Below are 16,587 nucleotides of genomic sequence, written 5' to 3'. Positions count from 1 at the left end.
TCAGGGAGGGTGGGTTAAAAATAAAAATAAAATTCCACTTACCTGGGGCTTCCTCCAGCCCGTGGCAGGCAGGAGGTGCCCTCGCCACCGCTCCGCAGGCTCCCGGTGGTCTCCGGTGGCGCGCCGGACCTGGCCAGGCCGGCTGCCAGGTCGGGCTCTTCTGCGCTCCAAGGCCCGGAACTTCTGCGTCCCACGCCGGCGCTCTGACGTCATCGGACGTCCTCCGTGCTCTACTGCGCATGCGCAGTAGTTCTGCGCATGCGCAGTAGAGCCCGGAGGACGTCCGATGACGTCAGAGCGCCGGCGTGGGACGCAGAAGTTCCGGGCCTTGGAGCGCAGAAGAGCCCGACCTGGCAGCCGGCCTGGCCAGGTCGGGCGCGCCACCGGAGACCACCGGGAGCCTGCGGAGCGGCGGCGAGGGCACCTCCTGCCTGCCACGGGCTGGAGGAAGCCCCAGGTAAGTGGAATTTGATTTTTATTTTTAACCCACCCTCCCTGAACCTTCCCTTTAAGGCCAAGGTATACAAAAATGGCAGTGGTGGCTAATTAAAAGCATTTAAACAAATCAAAGTTCAATAACAATTTGAACATAAGACATAATTATTCTTTTACAATATCAACTACAGTTCCTTATTAAATGATCGAGTTTAGCTTGGTGAAGTGGTGTACCATAAACAACATCTAGCACTTTAATTCTCTTTGGATCCCAAACACAGTCCTCTTCCATACCACTAGCTACCATGCCACAGTTTCGTGGTACCCAGGCAGTGTCATACCCATGATCATGCCAGGTATACTGCAATGTATGGCCTTTGAAGCTTATTTTCTTTACTTTTCCAACACGAACGCTGACCTTTAAGACGATTTGGTCAGGAGGAGTATGCAGGGGGTATTTCTGAGCTTTCTGGTTATCTCTGCTCAAATAGATGCCTCTTCCTAACATTCCTTGTGTTGATTGTTTAAATCCATACTTGATAATGTTCACGGCTGCTTCATAGGTGGTCCCATGATACATGGTGTAGGACTTGCTTTCAACAGGACGTTCATAACCAGACAAGAAAGATTCCACCACCGTTATGTCATGTGTAATGGTCCGTTGATGATCACTTCTGTGAAATTGAAGAACTGCATTTGCTTGAGGTACGTGCAAAAATGGTGTTTGCATGTATGGCTTCATTGTCATACTGTTAAAATAAAGATACATTAACGTTGTAAAGTTGTATAGCAAACGTAATATTCTGTAACATCTAAGCTTTCAGTTTTTAATATAAAACAATATAAAAGTGCAAATGTGTCTTTGAAGCCCCTCTAGTCAGTAGTACCTCCCTGAATATAACTGTCCCGGAATATCAGGTTATGGAATATTGGTTGATCCAGTTTTGGTGTTCAACAGCTCTAAGAAGCTCTGTGGAAATGTACTCAGTTCCACCACATAAGCCAATCCCACCACATAAGACCACTAGACATCACATGAGCAACAGACTTTTCATGCATGCTTCTCTAGTATCTGGATGTAGCACTAGTAAGGACATATCAAAAAGACTTCCCCTGGCCACTAAGCTAGTTCACCTACGACCATCCCCATTCAGCAGAGGTGTAAAGAACTCTTTATATGAGTGCCTTCATCATTGTGCTGCTTGACACTAATGATGTTAACTGCTTAAACTGCAGTCCTAGTGGGATTTCATACCTCAATGGTTTTTTTTACTCTTCTTCTCTTGCACCCCTTCCTTTCCCCAATGAATATTTAAAATTTCATACAACAAACTAATATTTTTACCCATATTTGACACATAGCAATTATCTGTGGCAGTGCTTCACACTAATCTGAAAGGATAAGGGTACCTCAGGTACAAACATATCCTAAACACTTTCTGCTAAATCCCCCTGGCACTTGTTCTCGTGCACCTGTTATCAGACTCAGGGATGTAGCCATAGCAACTGCTATGGGGCCCTGGAGAGGAGGGAGCCCAGATGTTGCGTGATATGTTCTCCATTAAAGGACAACTGAAGGGAGAAGAATATGGAGGCCGCTATATTAATTTCCTCTTAAATAATACCAGTTGCCTGGCAACCCTGCTTAATCTATTTGGCTGCAGTAGTGTCTGAATCACACCAGAAGAAAAGCATGCAGCTAATCTTGTCAGATCTGAGAATAATGTCAGAAACACCTGATCTGCTGCATGCTTTTTCAGGGTCTATGGCTAAAAGTATTAGAGGCAAATTATCAGCAGAATAGCCAGGTAACTGGTATTACTTAAAGGAGAATAAATATGGCAGACTCCATATCCCTCTAGCTTTAGTTGTCCTTTAACTTTGCTTTGTTGCTCCACCCTCTGAGTTTGTCTCAGTGCTCATGGACTATACACAGTGTGCATTGCATGAGAATGTAAATTGACCAATCCAATTATAATCATAGGGTAGGGCAAGTAGTATTGCTCAAGAGCAATTACATGATGGCCCTATGAACATTTTGCTATGGGGCCCCATAATGTCTAGCTACACCACTGATCAGACTTTAAAACTTACAACAGCCAACACTGTTGTTCTGCTCAGGCTGCTTTAACCTCCCTGGCAGTAATCCCGACCTGAGCTCGGGCTCAGTTTTAGGAGCTGGAAGCGGTAAGCCCGAGCTCAGGTCAGGCAGGGCAAATCAACTACTCCTATTGGCTGCCTGGGTCCCGTGCACGATCAGCGCTGTGCAGCAGGACCCAGGCTTCACCCCCAAGCTACTGACCTCCTCTTTGGCCGCCGGGATCCCCATGTCTCTTCTCCAATCCCGGGGACCCGGCAGCCAGACTTCTCCCCGCTATCTGCCTGCCTCATCTTCAGCCGCCAGGAACCCCATGTCTCTGATCTGATAGACCCTGCGGCCAGACTTCTCCCCTCGCTGTCTGCATCATCTTCGGCTGCCGGGATCCCCATGTCCACACTCTGATTTCGAGGACCCGGCAGCCAGGCTTCTCCCCCTCCATCCGGATAATTAGCGTCCTCTTCGGGCCGCCGGCCAATGACAGCAGAGGAGCGGCATTACCTTATCAGGGGCATGGGGTCGGAACACATTTTTAAAGTGGAGGACACAGGTTGTAAAAAAACTAGATAGATAAATGCTATATACAGTACATGTACTTACATATATATGTACAGTACATACATGTATATATATATATATATATATAAAAAAAAAAAATATATATATATATATATATATATATATATATATATATATATATATTCGCTGCCTGCACCGACTTCTGTCTAGATTTTGACTACTGTCTGCCTGCAGCCTGCACCGACATCTGCCTGGATTTTGAATTCTCTCTGCCTGCCGCCTGCACTGACCTCTGCCTGGATTTTGACTACTCTCTGCCTGCCGCCTGCACCGACATCTGCCTGGATTTTGAATACTCTCTGCATGCCACCTGCACCGGCCTCTGCCTGGATTTTGACTACTCTCTGCTTGCCTTATTTGTACAGTTTCACAATTTTATTCAGAAGTTTTTCAAAGTTTATTCAGAAATATAATTACTGTATATTCCTGCGTATAAGACTTTTTAACCCTTGAAAATCTTCTGAAAAGCTGGGAGTCGTCTTATACGCCGGGTGTCATTGATGCCGGGTGATACGCCCTATCCTATTACCGCCTCTCAGATCTCCCTGCTGAGGAAGCGCAATCTATTCTTCCATACCGCTCTGATAAACAGGTAGACATGGAGAGCTGACCAGTCTACTTAAAGAGAAACTCCAACCTAGAATCGAACTTTATACCAATCAGTAGCTGATACCCCCTTTTACATGAGTAATATAATGCTTTTCACAAACAGACCATCAGGGGGCGCTGTATGACTGATTTTGTGCTGAAACCCCTCCCACAAGGAGCTCTGAGTACCTAGGTACTTTTGGCAGTTTGTTACAATGTAACAAGGCTCACAGATAGGAATTAGCTGTTTACAGCTGTCTCTAACAGCCACAACAGCTAGGAGCAGCTACATAACCTGCCCACAGTAAAAATGTCACCATGTAATAAATGTCAGAATGTAAATCGGGGAGAGGAAAGATTTTACAATGAGCAAACACTGACTAAATCATTTATACATAATTATGGTAAAAAATTAAGCACTTTTTTTTACTACATTATTTTCACTGGAGTTCCTCTTTAAGGAGTTGACCAATGCAACAAGTCAATTGACTATATACTGTTATGTACTGGGTAACACATACAGTACAGCACCAGTATCTGTTCATACACAGCACCAGTACATGATTTTTTAATATTTATTTTAAATTTGGTGTGCGTTGGAAGAGGGGTAGTCTTTTACGGCGAGTATATCCCAAACTCTATATTTTAACTGGAAAAGTTGGGGGGTCGTCTTATACGCCCAGTCATCTTATACGCCGGAATATACGGTAATTCAACAAATCTGTGTTCTAGTCTTTTATTTATATGCAGAATGTCTACCAGGCTTTTATTCTGGCATATTTTGGTGAGTTATGACTTAAGATTTGGAGGCCTAAAATTCTTGAAAAAAATGTGCTACTTTTGACTCATAATTCCAGACAGAAATGCACCACCAGGGAGGTTAAGCTGAATTATGGAACAGGCAGAAAATATTATTTCTATAAAAAAAATGCAGAAATCGACAAGTCCTATGTATTCCTTTTTGATACACCCTAGAAATAATGCAGTGCATACAAATCCCGACAGGGATACACGTTTAAAAGTGCAAATTGTGCTACTGGCAGATTCATTAATACAACCAACGCTATTCTTTTAAAAAAAATATTTTTTTACCTGATTTGCAAATTTAGAAATTGAGATACAGAAATGAAATGTACCACTAGTGAAGTATTTCATGGATTAAGTTTTATGGTGTAATTTGTTTATGGTGTTATATTTTTATGTGCATTGTTGTGATCTGGTCATAGGTTCCTTTAGATGCTACATGATCTTCTCTTTCTTCCTTTGAATGTATGCTTTTTGTGAGGTAAATATGTCTTTAATTATAGGAAGGGAGACAACATGAATTATAACTCAATGATAAGAAAATATGTAATTCAAGCATGATTTGCTTGTGTTTCATAGTGTGAAATTGACAAGTTCAGCCTTGCCACAAAACAACCCCAATCTCACTTAGCTTCTCGCAAACCTAACAGTGAAGTTCGCTATTTAGCCAGGTTAAGCAAGAACAAGGAAGTACAGCCCAGGGGCCGGACCAATGGCAAAAGATTGGGCGGGGAATGCCCCCCTTGCCTTGACCTAGCAACCAATACCAAGAGATCTCAACTGGTATTGGTCCAACCAAACACATATGATTGGAACCCCCCCCCCCCATACCATTCTATCATGTCACCACCGCCGCCCTTCAGGTTGTAAACCTTTCCATCCTTGTGTATAATACCTGATTGTGCATCCTGCTCACCGAATAAGTGAACCACTGGACTACAACTCCAGTATATGATCTGGATTTGTGTGTCTTACTGCTTATTACCTATATTATGTTGTTTGTGAGCCATATTATCATTGTCTGTAACTTTATTTATTGTCCAGTGCTGCGTAATATATTGGCACTATATAATTCCAAGAAACAACAATTATAAGATGATTGGTCCAATTCCAAGCTGCAGAAACTTGCATGACTGACAGTATTATTTGACTAGTATTGTAGCATTTAGAGTGAGTTGATTATAAGGAAATACATGATCAAATGTTGTATAATTAACTACTACTACAGTAGCATGTGCTGTATAATTAACTATTAGTACAAAAGTATCTCCAACTCCAAAGCTATAAATTATAGTTGTGTGTACCTAAACCTCAACAACTAGCCCCCCCCCCCCCCCAAATATAAATATATAATCCAAAATATAGAAATATGCAGAACATAAATATGCCTGTAGCTTGTATATATACTGTACATATACAGTATGTGTGAGGGAATTTAGTGTATTGAGGATGACTAAGAGATTAGGAGGCAGTGTAGGTGAATAAGTATTAGTGTGATTCATGTTTGGCGATTTTTTTTTTTACATACCTATGGTCATGCTTGTTTTGGGTTGCTTCCTGGTCTATTTTCGGGGAATGGAAAGAACTTGGACACTGCCCTGAAAGAAAAAATATAAGACAGAAAGTAAAGCTCATGGACAAAGGGGACACAGGATGCTACTGAGATGGACAGATGTGGAGCTCGAGCCAACAGGAAATGGCAGTTAGAGTGAGTGGACCTTAAACAGAGACAACAGCTGTTGGTGGCAAGGAAGAAGAAAAAGGAGATAAGACAATATGAAGCAATAAGAAAGAGGAAATACTTACAAACCAGAGATACTTAAAGGCAAATTATGCTGTTGTAAGCATAGAAAAAGGAAAATAAATAGATACCTCTAGCAGTATGGGAGGTTGTCAAAAGTAGAAGAACTAAAGTTTAACCACTTAAGGACCGGCAGATTTTTCTATGATCTGTGCTGCGTGGGCTCTTCAGCCCCCAGCACAGATCAGGTGGCAGGCAGGGCGATCAGACTTCCCCCCTTTTTTTCCCACTAGGGGGGATGTCCTGTTGGGGGGGTCTGATCGCCGCCGGCTTGTTGTGACTAGCAGGGGGGCGCCTCAAAGCCCCCCTCCGCAGCGATATTCCCCCCTCCCTCTCCTTCCCTCCCTCCCCTTCTCCATATAGGCGGTACAGGACAGCGATCCGTCCTGTACCGCCTCAGATAGGCTTCAGCCTATCAGATGGCGGCAATCCCTGGCCTCTGTGACAGCAGCGCCGTAACATGTAATCACCGGGGATTACGTCCCCAGGTGTTTACATTTAGCCTGCGAGCCGTGATTGGAGGCTCGCAGGCTGTTCACGGAGCCCCCTGCCGTGAACTGACAGGAAACGGCCGCTCGAACGAGTTGCCGTTTCCATGGCAACCCAGGTGCGACCAGCTGCCGATGATAGGCGTTGGCTGGTCGTTAAGTGGTTAATTTTGATTAGGTCATCTGCTCTATAATCTTTATGAGGATTGTGGAGACTAAGTTCAGTATAGTTGAACCAAATATAAAAAGAAACCACCTGGAGGATAGTGACTCTACAGGGGTAATTAGATAATAGCTTGGAATAAGGACTCAGTTCTATGTAAAGGCAATAATTGTTTTACAACAGTTTTGGGGCATATATTAAAAAGATTATAAAGGACAAAATAAGGGGCCTACTCACTCTGTTTCTTTTAAACTAACTATAGTACTAGGCAGCATCCAAGTAAAACATTAAAATGAACACTATGGAATAATTTCAAGTAGGCTAGGAACACGCTAGGCAGGAACGCTAGCATTTCTGAAAACACTATCATGTTTGCTGCTAATGATAGTCTCTGGGCCGCATAGACCTTTCTGGCTTTTGTTGTCTTTCACACTTTATTACCTGGTGGCTTGTCTGTAAGTTCAAACAAAGTCTGTAACATCTACAATTTTGTTTGACTTTTAGGAGACTCTAGAGACCACCCCCACTACTTAATTTGCACATTGTCTGCCAGCTGACTAAGCCATCCTGATTATACCTTTGCTCTGGACATGTGTATTAGGTATGGTTGGAAATGCTAGTTAATGATTCTACAAAAATTCCAATTTTCGCCAGTGCTGATTACCGATTCTGTGGATTTCTGACTTTTGTTTTCCGAGGAGTCTTTTTTTGGTCATGTTTTTGCATTCTCTGATTGGCCAAATACTTCTAAGTTGACTCTGTATTTTGATTGGTACAATGCTTTCAAGTTCTACAGTATGACTGGGCTAAAATTACTGAGATGTTGTAATGCAGTATATTCTCGGAAATCCTATTTCCATTTTCTGCTTCCGCAATATGAATGAGCATCCCTAATGTGTATATAAGTACGACCTATAGTCAGTTCTACTGACATCAGTTCGCTTTTCAAAGGGTAGCTTTCTAATGGTGGAACAATCAAATTTACCACAATTCACCAGCAATTTAGTAGAATTCAGCTTTACACCAAGGAAACGTCCTCTACCTTTTAACCTCACCTGCATCCCTGAACACTATCCCAGCCTGGAGAGAATCATCCTTCCTCTTTTCTACTCCATGGCTCCTCCACCTTTCTCCATTCATCTACCTCAGTCCATACCACTGCCCACATTATATCCGCACAGCGTAATGTATTATTTCCCTCCCACCTACTCCCTGGTTCTCCCACTCTTCCCCAGCCATCTTCCTCCACTTGCTTCTCTAACTTGTCCCCCTCCTTTCTGCAACCTCACTCTACCCTCCCATCCTTCTACCAACCCACTCAGCCCTAAACCCGTACCAACCCTTCTCCCAGGCCGACCACACTCCTCCCGTATCCCCAGACCTCCCCAGCCTACCTTCATTTCAATCTGTCCCACCACTTGGCACTCTCTCCTTCCCCCTTGTGGTCTCCAGAACATCAGATTTGTCTGCAACAAGCTAACATCCCTCCATGAGCTCTTCCTCTCCAAATCTCTCAGCTTTCTTGCCCTCATGGAGACATGGCTTGACCCCTCTGACTGTACCGTGGTCGCTGCCCTCTCCTATGGAGCACTACACCTCAGCCATACACCAGACCTGATAGCAGGACTGGGGGAGGGGAGAGGTGGGTCTGCTCCTCTCCCCATCCTGCACCTTCTGGGTCCTCTCATCTCCCCCCACTTTTTATCCTTTGAGTCCCATGCAATTTGCATCTTCCATCTCATCTCACCCACCCATTCTTTCCTTTGCTCATCCATCCTGGTCTGATATGCTGGCTCCTCCGTCAGTGACAGACTACAGAGGGTCATAAAATCAGTGTAGAGAATCATCGGGAAACCACTTCCCTCACTGGATCAACTCTACAACTCTAGACTGTGCTCCAGAGCTCTGAGGATCATCAATGATCCGTCTCACCCAGGCTTCCGCTTCTTCATTCGGCTTCCTTTGGGTCATAGATTCTGGTGTATCTACACCAGGACCACAAGACACAGGAAAAGCTTCTTTCCCTCAGCTGTCAACTCTTTGAACTCAATGAACTCTCTTCATCCGCCCCCTACAAGTAGCATTCGGTAGCACATGACTGCACTGCTGCACACTTTACATAACTTGTGTTCAAACTCTGTGTTAATGCTTATGCTTAAACTGCTGAATTTGTATTCTTATTGTATTATATGTCCTGTTCCACACTAGCCCTGTACATACCAAACCCAATTCCAGGCACAACCCAGTCGTACTTGGCGAAATAAAAGTTTCTGATTCCTGATTTCATTGCACTCTTCCTTGAAAACTCCACTCTTCCTTGAAAACCTGCCCTCTTGGCTTCCCCACATCTTTTCATCCAACCATCATACTCGGAGGCTTCAACTATCTGATCGCCACTATACAGCTACCTCACCAACTCCCTTGGCCTCTCTCAACACATGAACTACCCCACCCACTGCACTGGTCATACTCTTGAATTCATTTTCTCCAAGTCTGCCTCCCTCAACAACCTGAACTTTGTGCTCTTCCCTATCTCTGACCATCACCTTCTCACCTTCACAATCTCCCAATCCACTCCACACCTTAGCCTGGTCAATGGCAGAGAGACATGCATAATCTGAGCTCACCATCCTAGCGGGCCTCCTCATCTCCCTCTCCTCCTACCTCCCCATCCTCACACACCCCAATCAAGTGGCAGCACAATATAATCTAGCCCTCTCATCTGCTTTGGATGAAGATACCCTCCCAATCTTGGAATATAGGGGAATCAAAATGGAGGAAATCATGCCCTATCTGGAGCCAAACAGAGTTACTTTGCCGCCCTGATCAAAACCCAAGCTTCCAACCCTAGACTTCTCTTCACCACCTTTAATTTCCTACACAACCTTGCTCCACTGCCTCACAGCTCCCCCCTTTCAGCCAACGACTTTGCCAAACACTTCACCACTAAAATTGCAACAATTGTCAACAAAATCTTCCTCCTCCATTAATCCCTTCCCATCTCCTCCTAGGGTGTTCCCTCACCTCCCCCCCCCCCAAGCTGCCCCCTTGTACCATCCACCCCTCACCTTCTTTGCTCCTGCCACCACTGACAAAGTCATCATGTTGCTGGCGACTTCTCCTCCCACCTCCTCCCCTCTTGACCTCGTACCCGTAATCACTCTTTGTCCCCACTTCTCTGACCTGGCCCCGGCCCTCACCTCTTTGTTTAACCTTTCCACAGGCACCTTCCCCAAAGCCTTCAAACAGGCCAACGTGCTTCCCCTACTGAAATGACCCCCACTTGATGCATCCCTACCCTGAAACTACCATCCAATCTCCCTCCTCCCCTTTGCCTTTATACTCTTTGAAAGTCTGGTCCACTCACACATTATCCAATACCTCAACACCAATTTCCTACTTGAGCCCCTACAATCTGCATTCCAACCTGCACACTCAACAGAAACAGCCCTTGCCAAAGTGGCTGCTAAAGGCAGTTTCTCCATCCTGCTCCTCCTTGCCCACTCCTTGGCATTTGATACCATAGACATCATCTCTTCCTCCAATCCCTACAGTCCTTGGGCAACCATGGATTTGCCTTGGCTTGGATCTCCTCCTACCTTTCCTATCACTCCTTCATGGCCTTCTTCATCAGCTTCTCCTCAAAATCCACCCCCTTCTAAGTTGAGGTACCCCAGGGCTCTGTTCTGGGCCTTTCTTCTGTTCTCAATATACTCTTCCTCCATTGGCAAACTCATCCCTTATCTGGGATTCAAATACCACCTTTATGCTGACAACACTCAGATTTACCTCCATGCCCCTGATCTCTCCTCCACCACCATGGACAAGGTCTATTCATGCCTCTCAACTTTTCCCTCCTGGATGTTAGCTAGGTTGCTGAAGTTTAATGTAGAGTAAACTGAGCTCCTGATCTTTCCACAAAGTGCTGCTGCAGCCCTCTTGCATATCCACCTCACAATGGATAATACAAGCATTTGCCCTTCCTCCCAGGCCCCTTGCTTGGGCATCCACTCGTACTCTGCCCTTTCCTTCATCCCCCACTTCCAAAACACCACCAGAGCCTGCAATTTTCACCTCCGCAATATCTCCCAAGATCTTCCCCTTCCTGACCTCGGACACTACCAAACTGCTCATCCATGCCCTCATCATCTCATGCCTTGATTACTGCAATTCCCTTCTGTCTGGCCTCTCCTTGAACCGCATTGCCCCCCTTAAATCAGTTATAAGAATGCAGCTGCCAGACTCATCCATTCTTCTCACCACTCCGCATCGACATTCCCCCTCTGTAAATCTCTGCACTGGCTACCTATCCGATTCAGGATAAGCTTCAAGATTCTGTGCCTGGCCTACAAATCTGTGCACAAAACCTTCTCTACTTACATCTCTGAGCTTGTTCACAAATGTACACCAGACTGCCCCCAGCGGTCCTGCAGGATTTCTCAAGAACTGCCCCTACCCTCTGGAACTCCCTTCCACCGCCCATCAGTCTTGCCCCTTTCTTCAATACATTCAAATAAGCCCTCAAAATCCACTTCCTCAAAATAGCCTACCCAACTCCTGCCACGCAGTAACTCTCTGCTGAATACTTATTCTACAGCCCTACCTAGTGTGTCCATCCCTCCTCCCCTTAGATTGTAAGCCTTTGACATGGTCCTCCCTTCCCTAGTGTATTCTACATGATTGTATGCATCTTCCCTATGATCTCCTCGTACTTGTATTACTGGGCATACCTAACCAGCACCAAGTCGCACAATCATGTATCTTGTGCTGTTGTGCTCTTGTGTATGTTGTATAACCTTGTTACATTAAGTCTGACATCATTTGCACATGTATAAATACAATAAATAATTATAATAATAATAAAAACCTATTTTACATTGTGAGTTTTTGAAAATGCACAACTTGTTGCATAGTTAAAAAAAAAATGCATGTAAAATGCACATAATGGGCTTGATTCACTAACACAAATAGCATGCCTTATCAGAGTTAATACACCTTATGGGAGTTAGCACACCTTATCAGAGTTTACACACCTTGTCAGAGTTAATATGCCTTATCAGAGTAGCATAGCAAGCACTACAAACTTATGCCTGCTAATTAGCAATCAAATCCACCACCGACATCAATGGGGCTCACCAGATGAAGACCACCTCGTTTTTCAGGTGGGTCTCAAGCTCAATTTGTGTCTCACTCTGCTCGTCAGTGAAGCACACCATCCGGTCTCAGTAAAACGTTTAATCTTGATAAAAACTTTAAAAACAAGATACAAAAAACCTCCTTATTGCATAGTATGTCTGCACACATGAGCAATACATCCGCGCTTCTCGCGCCAATTGCCTACTTACAGACTAGTAGATTAATTTAGGCACGTCTCAATGGTGAAGCTAGAGCTCCTTTTCAGCTACCAAGCGGTTTTCCGGCAGCGTCCCGCACTCTAAACGATCCCCGCTGCTGCCACGGACATCCCCAGCTAACCACCACGAATTTCCGGACGTGATGACGTCACACGCACTGGCTCCAGTGCGGAGCCAGTGCGTGTGATGTCATCACGTCCGGAAATTCGTGGTGGTTAGCTGGGGATGTCCGTGGCAGCAGCGGGGATCGTTTAGCGTGCGGGACGCCGCCGGAAAACCGCTTGGTAGCTGAAAAGGAGCTCTAGCTTCACCATTGAGACATGCCTAAATTAATCTACTAGTCTGTAAGTGGGCAATTGGCGCGAGAAGCGCGGATGTATTGCTCATGTGTGCAGACATACTATGCAATGAGGAGGTTTTTTGTATCTTGTTTTTAAAGTTTTTATCAAGATTAAACGTTTTACTGAGACCGGATGGTGTGCTTCACTGACGAGCAGAGTGAGACACAAATTGAGCTTGAGACCCACCTGAAAAACGAGGTGGTCTTCATCTGGTGAGCCCCATTGATGTCGGCGGTGGATTTGAGTGGTATCACGCTTTATACCAGCACGGGTGTGATATAGTTATATATATATTAGACTGAATCACGCGATGTGGAGTTTCTGATTTTGTTTTCTAGCCTGAATCCTGTGTTAGAGCGCAGTGGAATATTTTTATTCATCATCTGTATCTAAGGACATTTCCAAGCGAACTCACAGACTCTCAGGACATTCAAATAAGGACGTTGGTAATTTTTTTTAGTAGCGCTGCCAGCAATAATATATCATGCTAATTGGCAATGATGAGAGCTCCACTCATCCTGCCCTAAGCCCCTGCGGGTCCAATCACTTTAAAGGACATTATCCCTGCACTTTGATTGGCCCGATAGGCTGCCTGTCAAGTTTCCTGTCAAGTGACATGCAGCCTATTGGGCCAATCAAAGTTCAGGGATAATGTCCTCTAACCACTTCAGCCTTTAGTCGTTTTCCCCCTTATGTATCCGAGCAATTTTCACCTCCCATTCATTCGGCAATAACTTTAAAACTACTTATCACAATGAATTGATCTATATCTTGTTTTTTTCGCCACTAATTAGGCTTTCTTTGGGTGGTACATTTTGCTAAGAATTATTTTTTTCTAAATGCATTTTAGCAGGAATATTAAGAAATAAATGGAAAAAAAACATTATTTCTCAGTTTTCGGCTATTATAGCTTTAAAATAATACATGCTACCATAATTAAAACCCACATATTTTATTTGTCCATTTGTCCTTGTTATTACACAATTTAAATTATGTCCCTATCACAATGTATGGCGCCAATATTTTATTTGGAAATAAGGGTGCATTTTTACAGTCTTGCGTCCATCACTATTTACAAGCTTTTAATTTAAAAAATGATAGTAATACTCCCTCTTCACATGCATATTAAAAAAGTTCAGACCCTTAGGTAACTATTTATGTTTTTTTATTGTTAATTTTTTTTTATATATATATATATATAAAAAAATGTATTTGGATATTTTTGGAGTGTGGGGGGTAAACAGCTAATATTAAATGTAATAAATTGTGATTATTAAAAAAAATGTATGTAGATGTAGTTTTACTATTTGCAACAGTCAACTTTTTTTCTTTAGAAAGATCGAAGCTTCTGAAAGAAGCTGTCGGTCTTTCTAACGGGGACACAAAGTGGATGGGGTGTGTGAGCACCCTGGAGCAAAAGATACAAGAGAGAAAACGAGAGCCCAGTGGTGCAGTATGTCAAAGTAACACAATTTGTGGAAAGAATTAGGCAAAAGGTCTACTCACAAAGGTGGGTTGCTAGGGGCAACTGACCTCTGGCAGCAGGTGGAGACAATTAACCCGACCCCACTCAGGGTGGTCCGTCAGGACTTTGGCTGGTCGCTCTCCTTGATAAAAAGAAGCACTAGGCTCATGTAAAAACACAGTGGCTAATGCTTACACCCCTTCAACGGGGGACGTTGAGGGGTGGATTTAGCACATATAGGGGATAAAGAGGCACCCTGGTTGTGTAAAATATGTTAAAAACAACTAAAATAGAAACAAGTGAGGTGGCTTACCTCAGAGACGAAATTCTTAGACAAAGAATTTTTAATAACAAAGCACAGGCAACGTGTTTCACTAGTCTGAGCCCGCTTCCTCAGGCCAATAAAAGTGCCAACAGTCTCTAGACCGCTAGCCTCTCTGTTTCTAACGGGGACTTAGATCATGTTCCCATTCATTGATCTCCAGGCTAATGGGCGGCAGCACCGGAGTGCTAACGCGATCACACGCAGGAGCACGCAGCATCGCAATAGCAGCCTTTTGGACGTATTAGCAATGTCCAAAATGCGAAAGTGGTTAAAGTGATTGGACCCGCAGGGGCTCAGGGCAGGCATAAGTTTGTAGCGCTTGTTATACTACTCCGATAAAGCGTGTTGACTCTGATAAGGCATGCTTACTCTTATAAGGCATGTTAAGTCTGATAAAGCGTGTTAACTCTGAAAAGGCATGCTATTTGTCTTACTGAATCAAGCCCAATGTATCTTAATGGAGACACAGAGGAATGCTTTTTACATGTGTTTTTTTTTTTATTAAATATGATACTGTATTTTACTCTATTGATTCGAGAAATTAATAAAAAAAATCACAAAAATCACACACCAAAAATGCAGCTTAAAATTAATAACAGTGCAGAAAATGCATGTTTTTTTTTTTTTTTTGCACTGCCTAGTGTGCTCCCAGCCATAGAATTGTCTTAGAGAAGGTAATACACGTGTAATTTGAAAGAAAGGGAATACAGTAAAGAGATCTATTCTAAATTGTATAATTACATTAGGCCATGTTCCAAGAAAGACAATATAGTGATATCTTCTCCACATTATAAATAAGCATTCTATGTCATAACTCACCTTTACCGGCTTTGTATCCAGATTTTGCCCTAAAAAATAAAGAAAACTTAAAGTATTGATACTATGTTTCTACTAATGTAAAAAATAAAAGTTGGCTCACCTGTGAGATGCATCCATCCTGGTGGACCTGAAATATAAAAAGGACAATAATCAGAATTTGGACCAAAGAAAACCCAAACAGTGCCACGGAAAATGCTGGCGCTATATAAACCAATAATAATAATAACAAAGGGATTCATAATAGAAGATAATTATTTCAGAGAGAAGATAGTTGAATATTTATTTTAATGGCGAAAAGAAGATATTCTTTGGGATAAGAAGAAAATTATTTCAACTGCTGTGTGTATTACTATTGGAAGTTATTGGCACCTCTTAGGATTTCATGAACGTTAGTGCAGCTGTTGTTCGCATTACGTTAATTAAAAGACACAAGTATTTCTTAGGATTTAAAGAACATTATTTCAGCTGTTTAGATTACTCTTACTGGAAGACATTTAACAGGAGAAGCTGTTATTTCAGTAATTATTAAAAAATAACCCTTGTTGGAAAAAATGTATATTAATATTGGAAGACAAATACTAAAGTTGTATTGCGAAACATTTCACTTGTATAAAAAATAAAAACTGAAATTGTAATTATTTATCTCCATAAATGTGGCCATACATGGTACAATTTTTCAATTAAATAATTTAGTTCGATTATTCCATTAGATCGAATATAAAGATTTTTCCAGCATGTCCGATCATTTTTCCAGAAAAAACGGGATAATCGTTCGAATTTCTTGATCGAAAAAAAAAAATATTTTCAACTTTCATTCAATTCGATCATTTAGATCGAATAAACGGGAAAATCGAACGTTTTTATTGTACCGTGTATGGCCACTGGCAACATAGCACCTGAGAAACTGCTCCATGGATTGGTTAACTCTCTTGGTCTGGCCGCTGGTCTGAGGGTGGTAGCCTGACGAGAATGCGAGTTCCATGTCTAATTGATGGCAAAAGGCCCTCCAAAATTTTGAAACAAATTGGACTCCCCGATCTGACATTACATTTTCATGCCATGCAGCCGGAAGATGTGCTGGATGAAGAGATTAGCCAGTCCCTGGGCCGAGGGGAGTCCTTTCAGAGGGACAAAGTGCGCCATCTTACTGAAACGATCTACTACCACCCAAATGACTGACTTGCCTTCAGACGGAGGGAGTTCACCCACAAAATCCATGGAAATATGAGTCCAATGTTCATTGGGGACTGGCAAAGACTGTAACGTATCCACGGGGGCCTGACGAGAGGGCTTACTCCTCGCACAGATTGTGCACTCCCTTACAAAT

At 43.2% G+C, this 16,587-nt stretch overlaps 1 protein-coding gene across 1 annotated transcript in view; it reads right to left on the bottom strand.

The window, feature by feature from the left end:
* Window positions 1-519: 519 nt before the first annotated feature.
* LOC137521480 (uncharacterized) overlaps window positions 520-16,587 on the bottom strand; it is a 75,686-nt gene continuing 59,618 nt past the window's right edge. Inside the window, exons 9-12 of the mRNA XM_068240802.1 lie at window positions 15,361-15,387; window positions 15,261-15,289; window positions 6,033-6,102; window positions 520-1,184 (exon numbers count right to left, since the gene is read on the bottom strand). Of these exons, the coding sequence (XP_068096903.1) occupies window positions 617-1,184; window positions 6,033-6,102; window positions 15,261-15,289; window positions 15,361-15,387 (694 nt within the window). The 3' untranslated portion in view covers window positions 520-616. The remainder of the gene's footprint in view (window positions 1,185-6,032; window positions 6,103-15,260; window positions 15,290-15,360; window positions 15,388-16,587) is intronic.

Source organism: Hyperolius riggenbachi, chromosome 6 (genome assembly GCF_040937935.1).
Source record: "Hyperolius riggenbachi isolate aHypRig1 chromosome 6, aHypRig1.pri, whole genome shotgun sequence".
Taxonomy (NCBI): Eukaryota; Metazoa; Chordata; class Amphibia; order Anura; family Hyperoliidae; genus Hyperolius; species Hyperolius riggenbachi.
The sequence above is the reverse complement of the archived record's forward strand: the minus strand, read 5'-3'. Positions and strand labels throughout refer to the sequence as shown.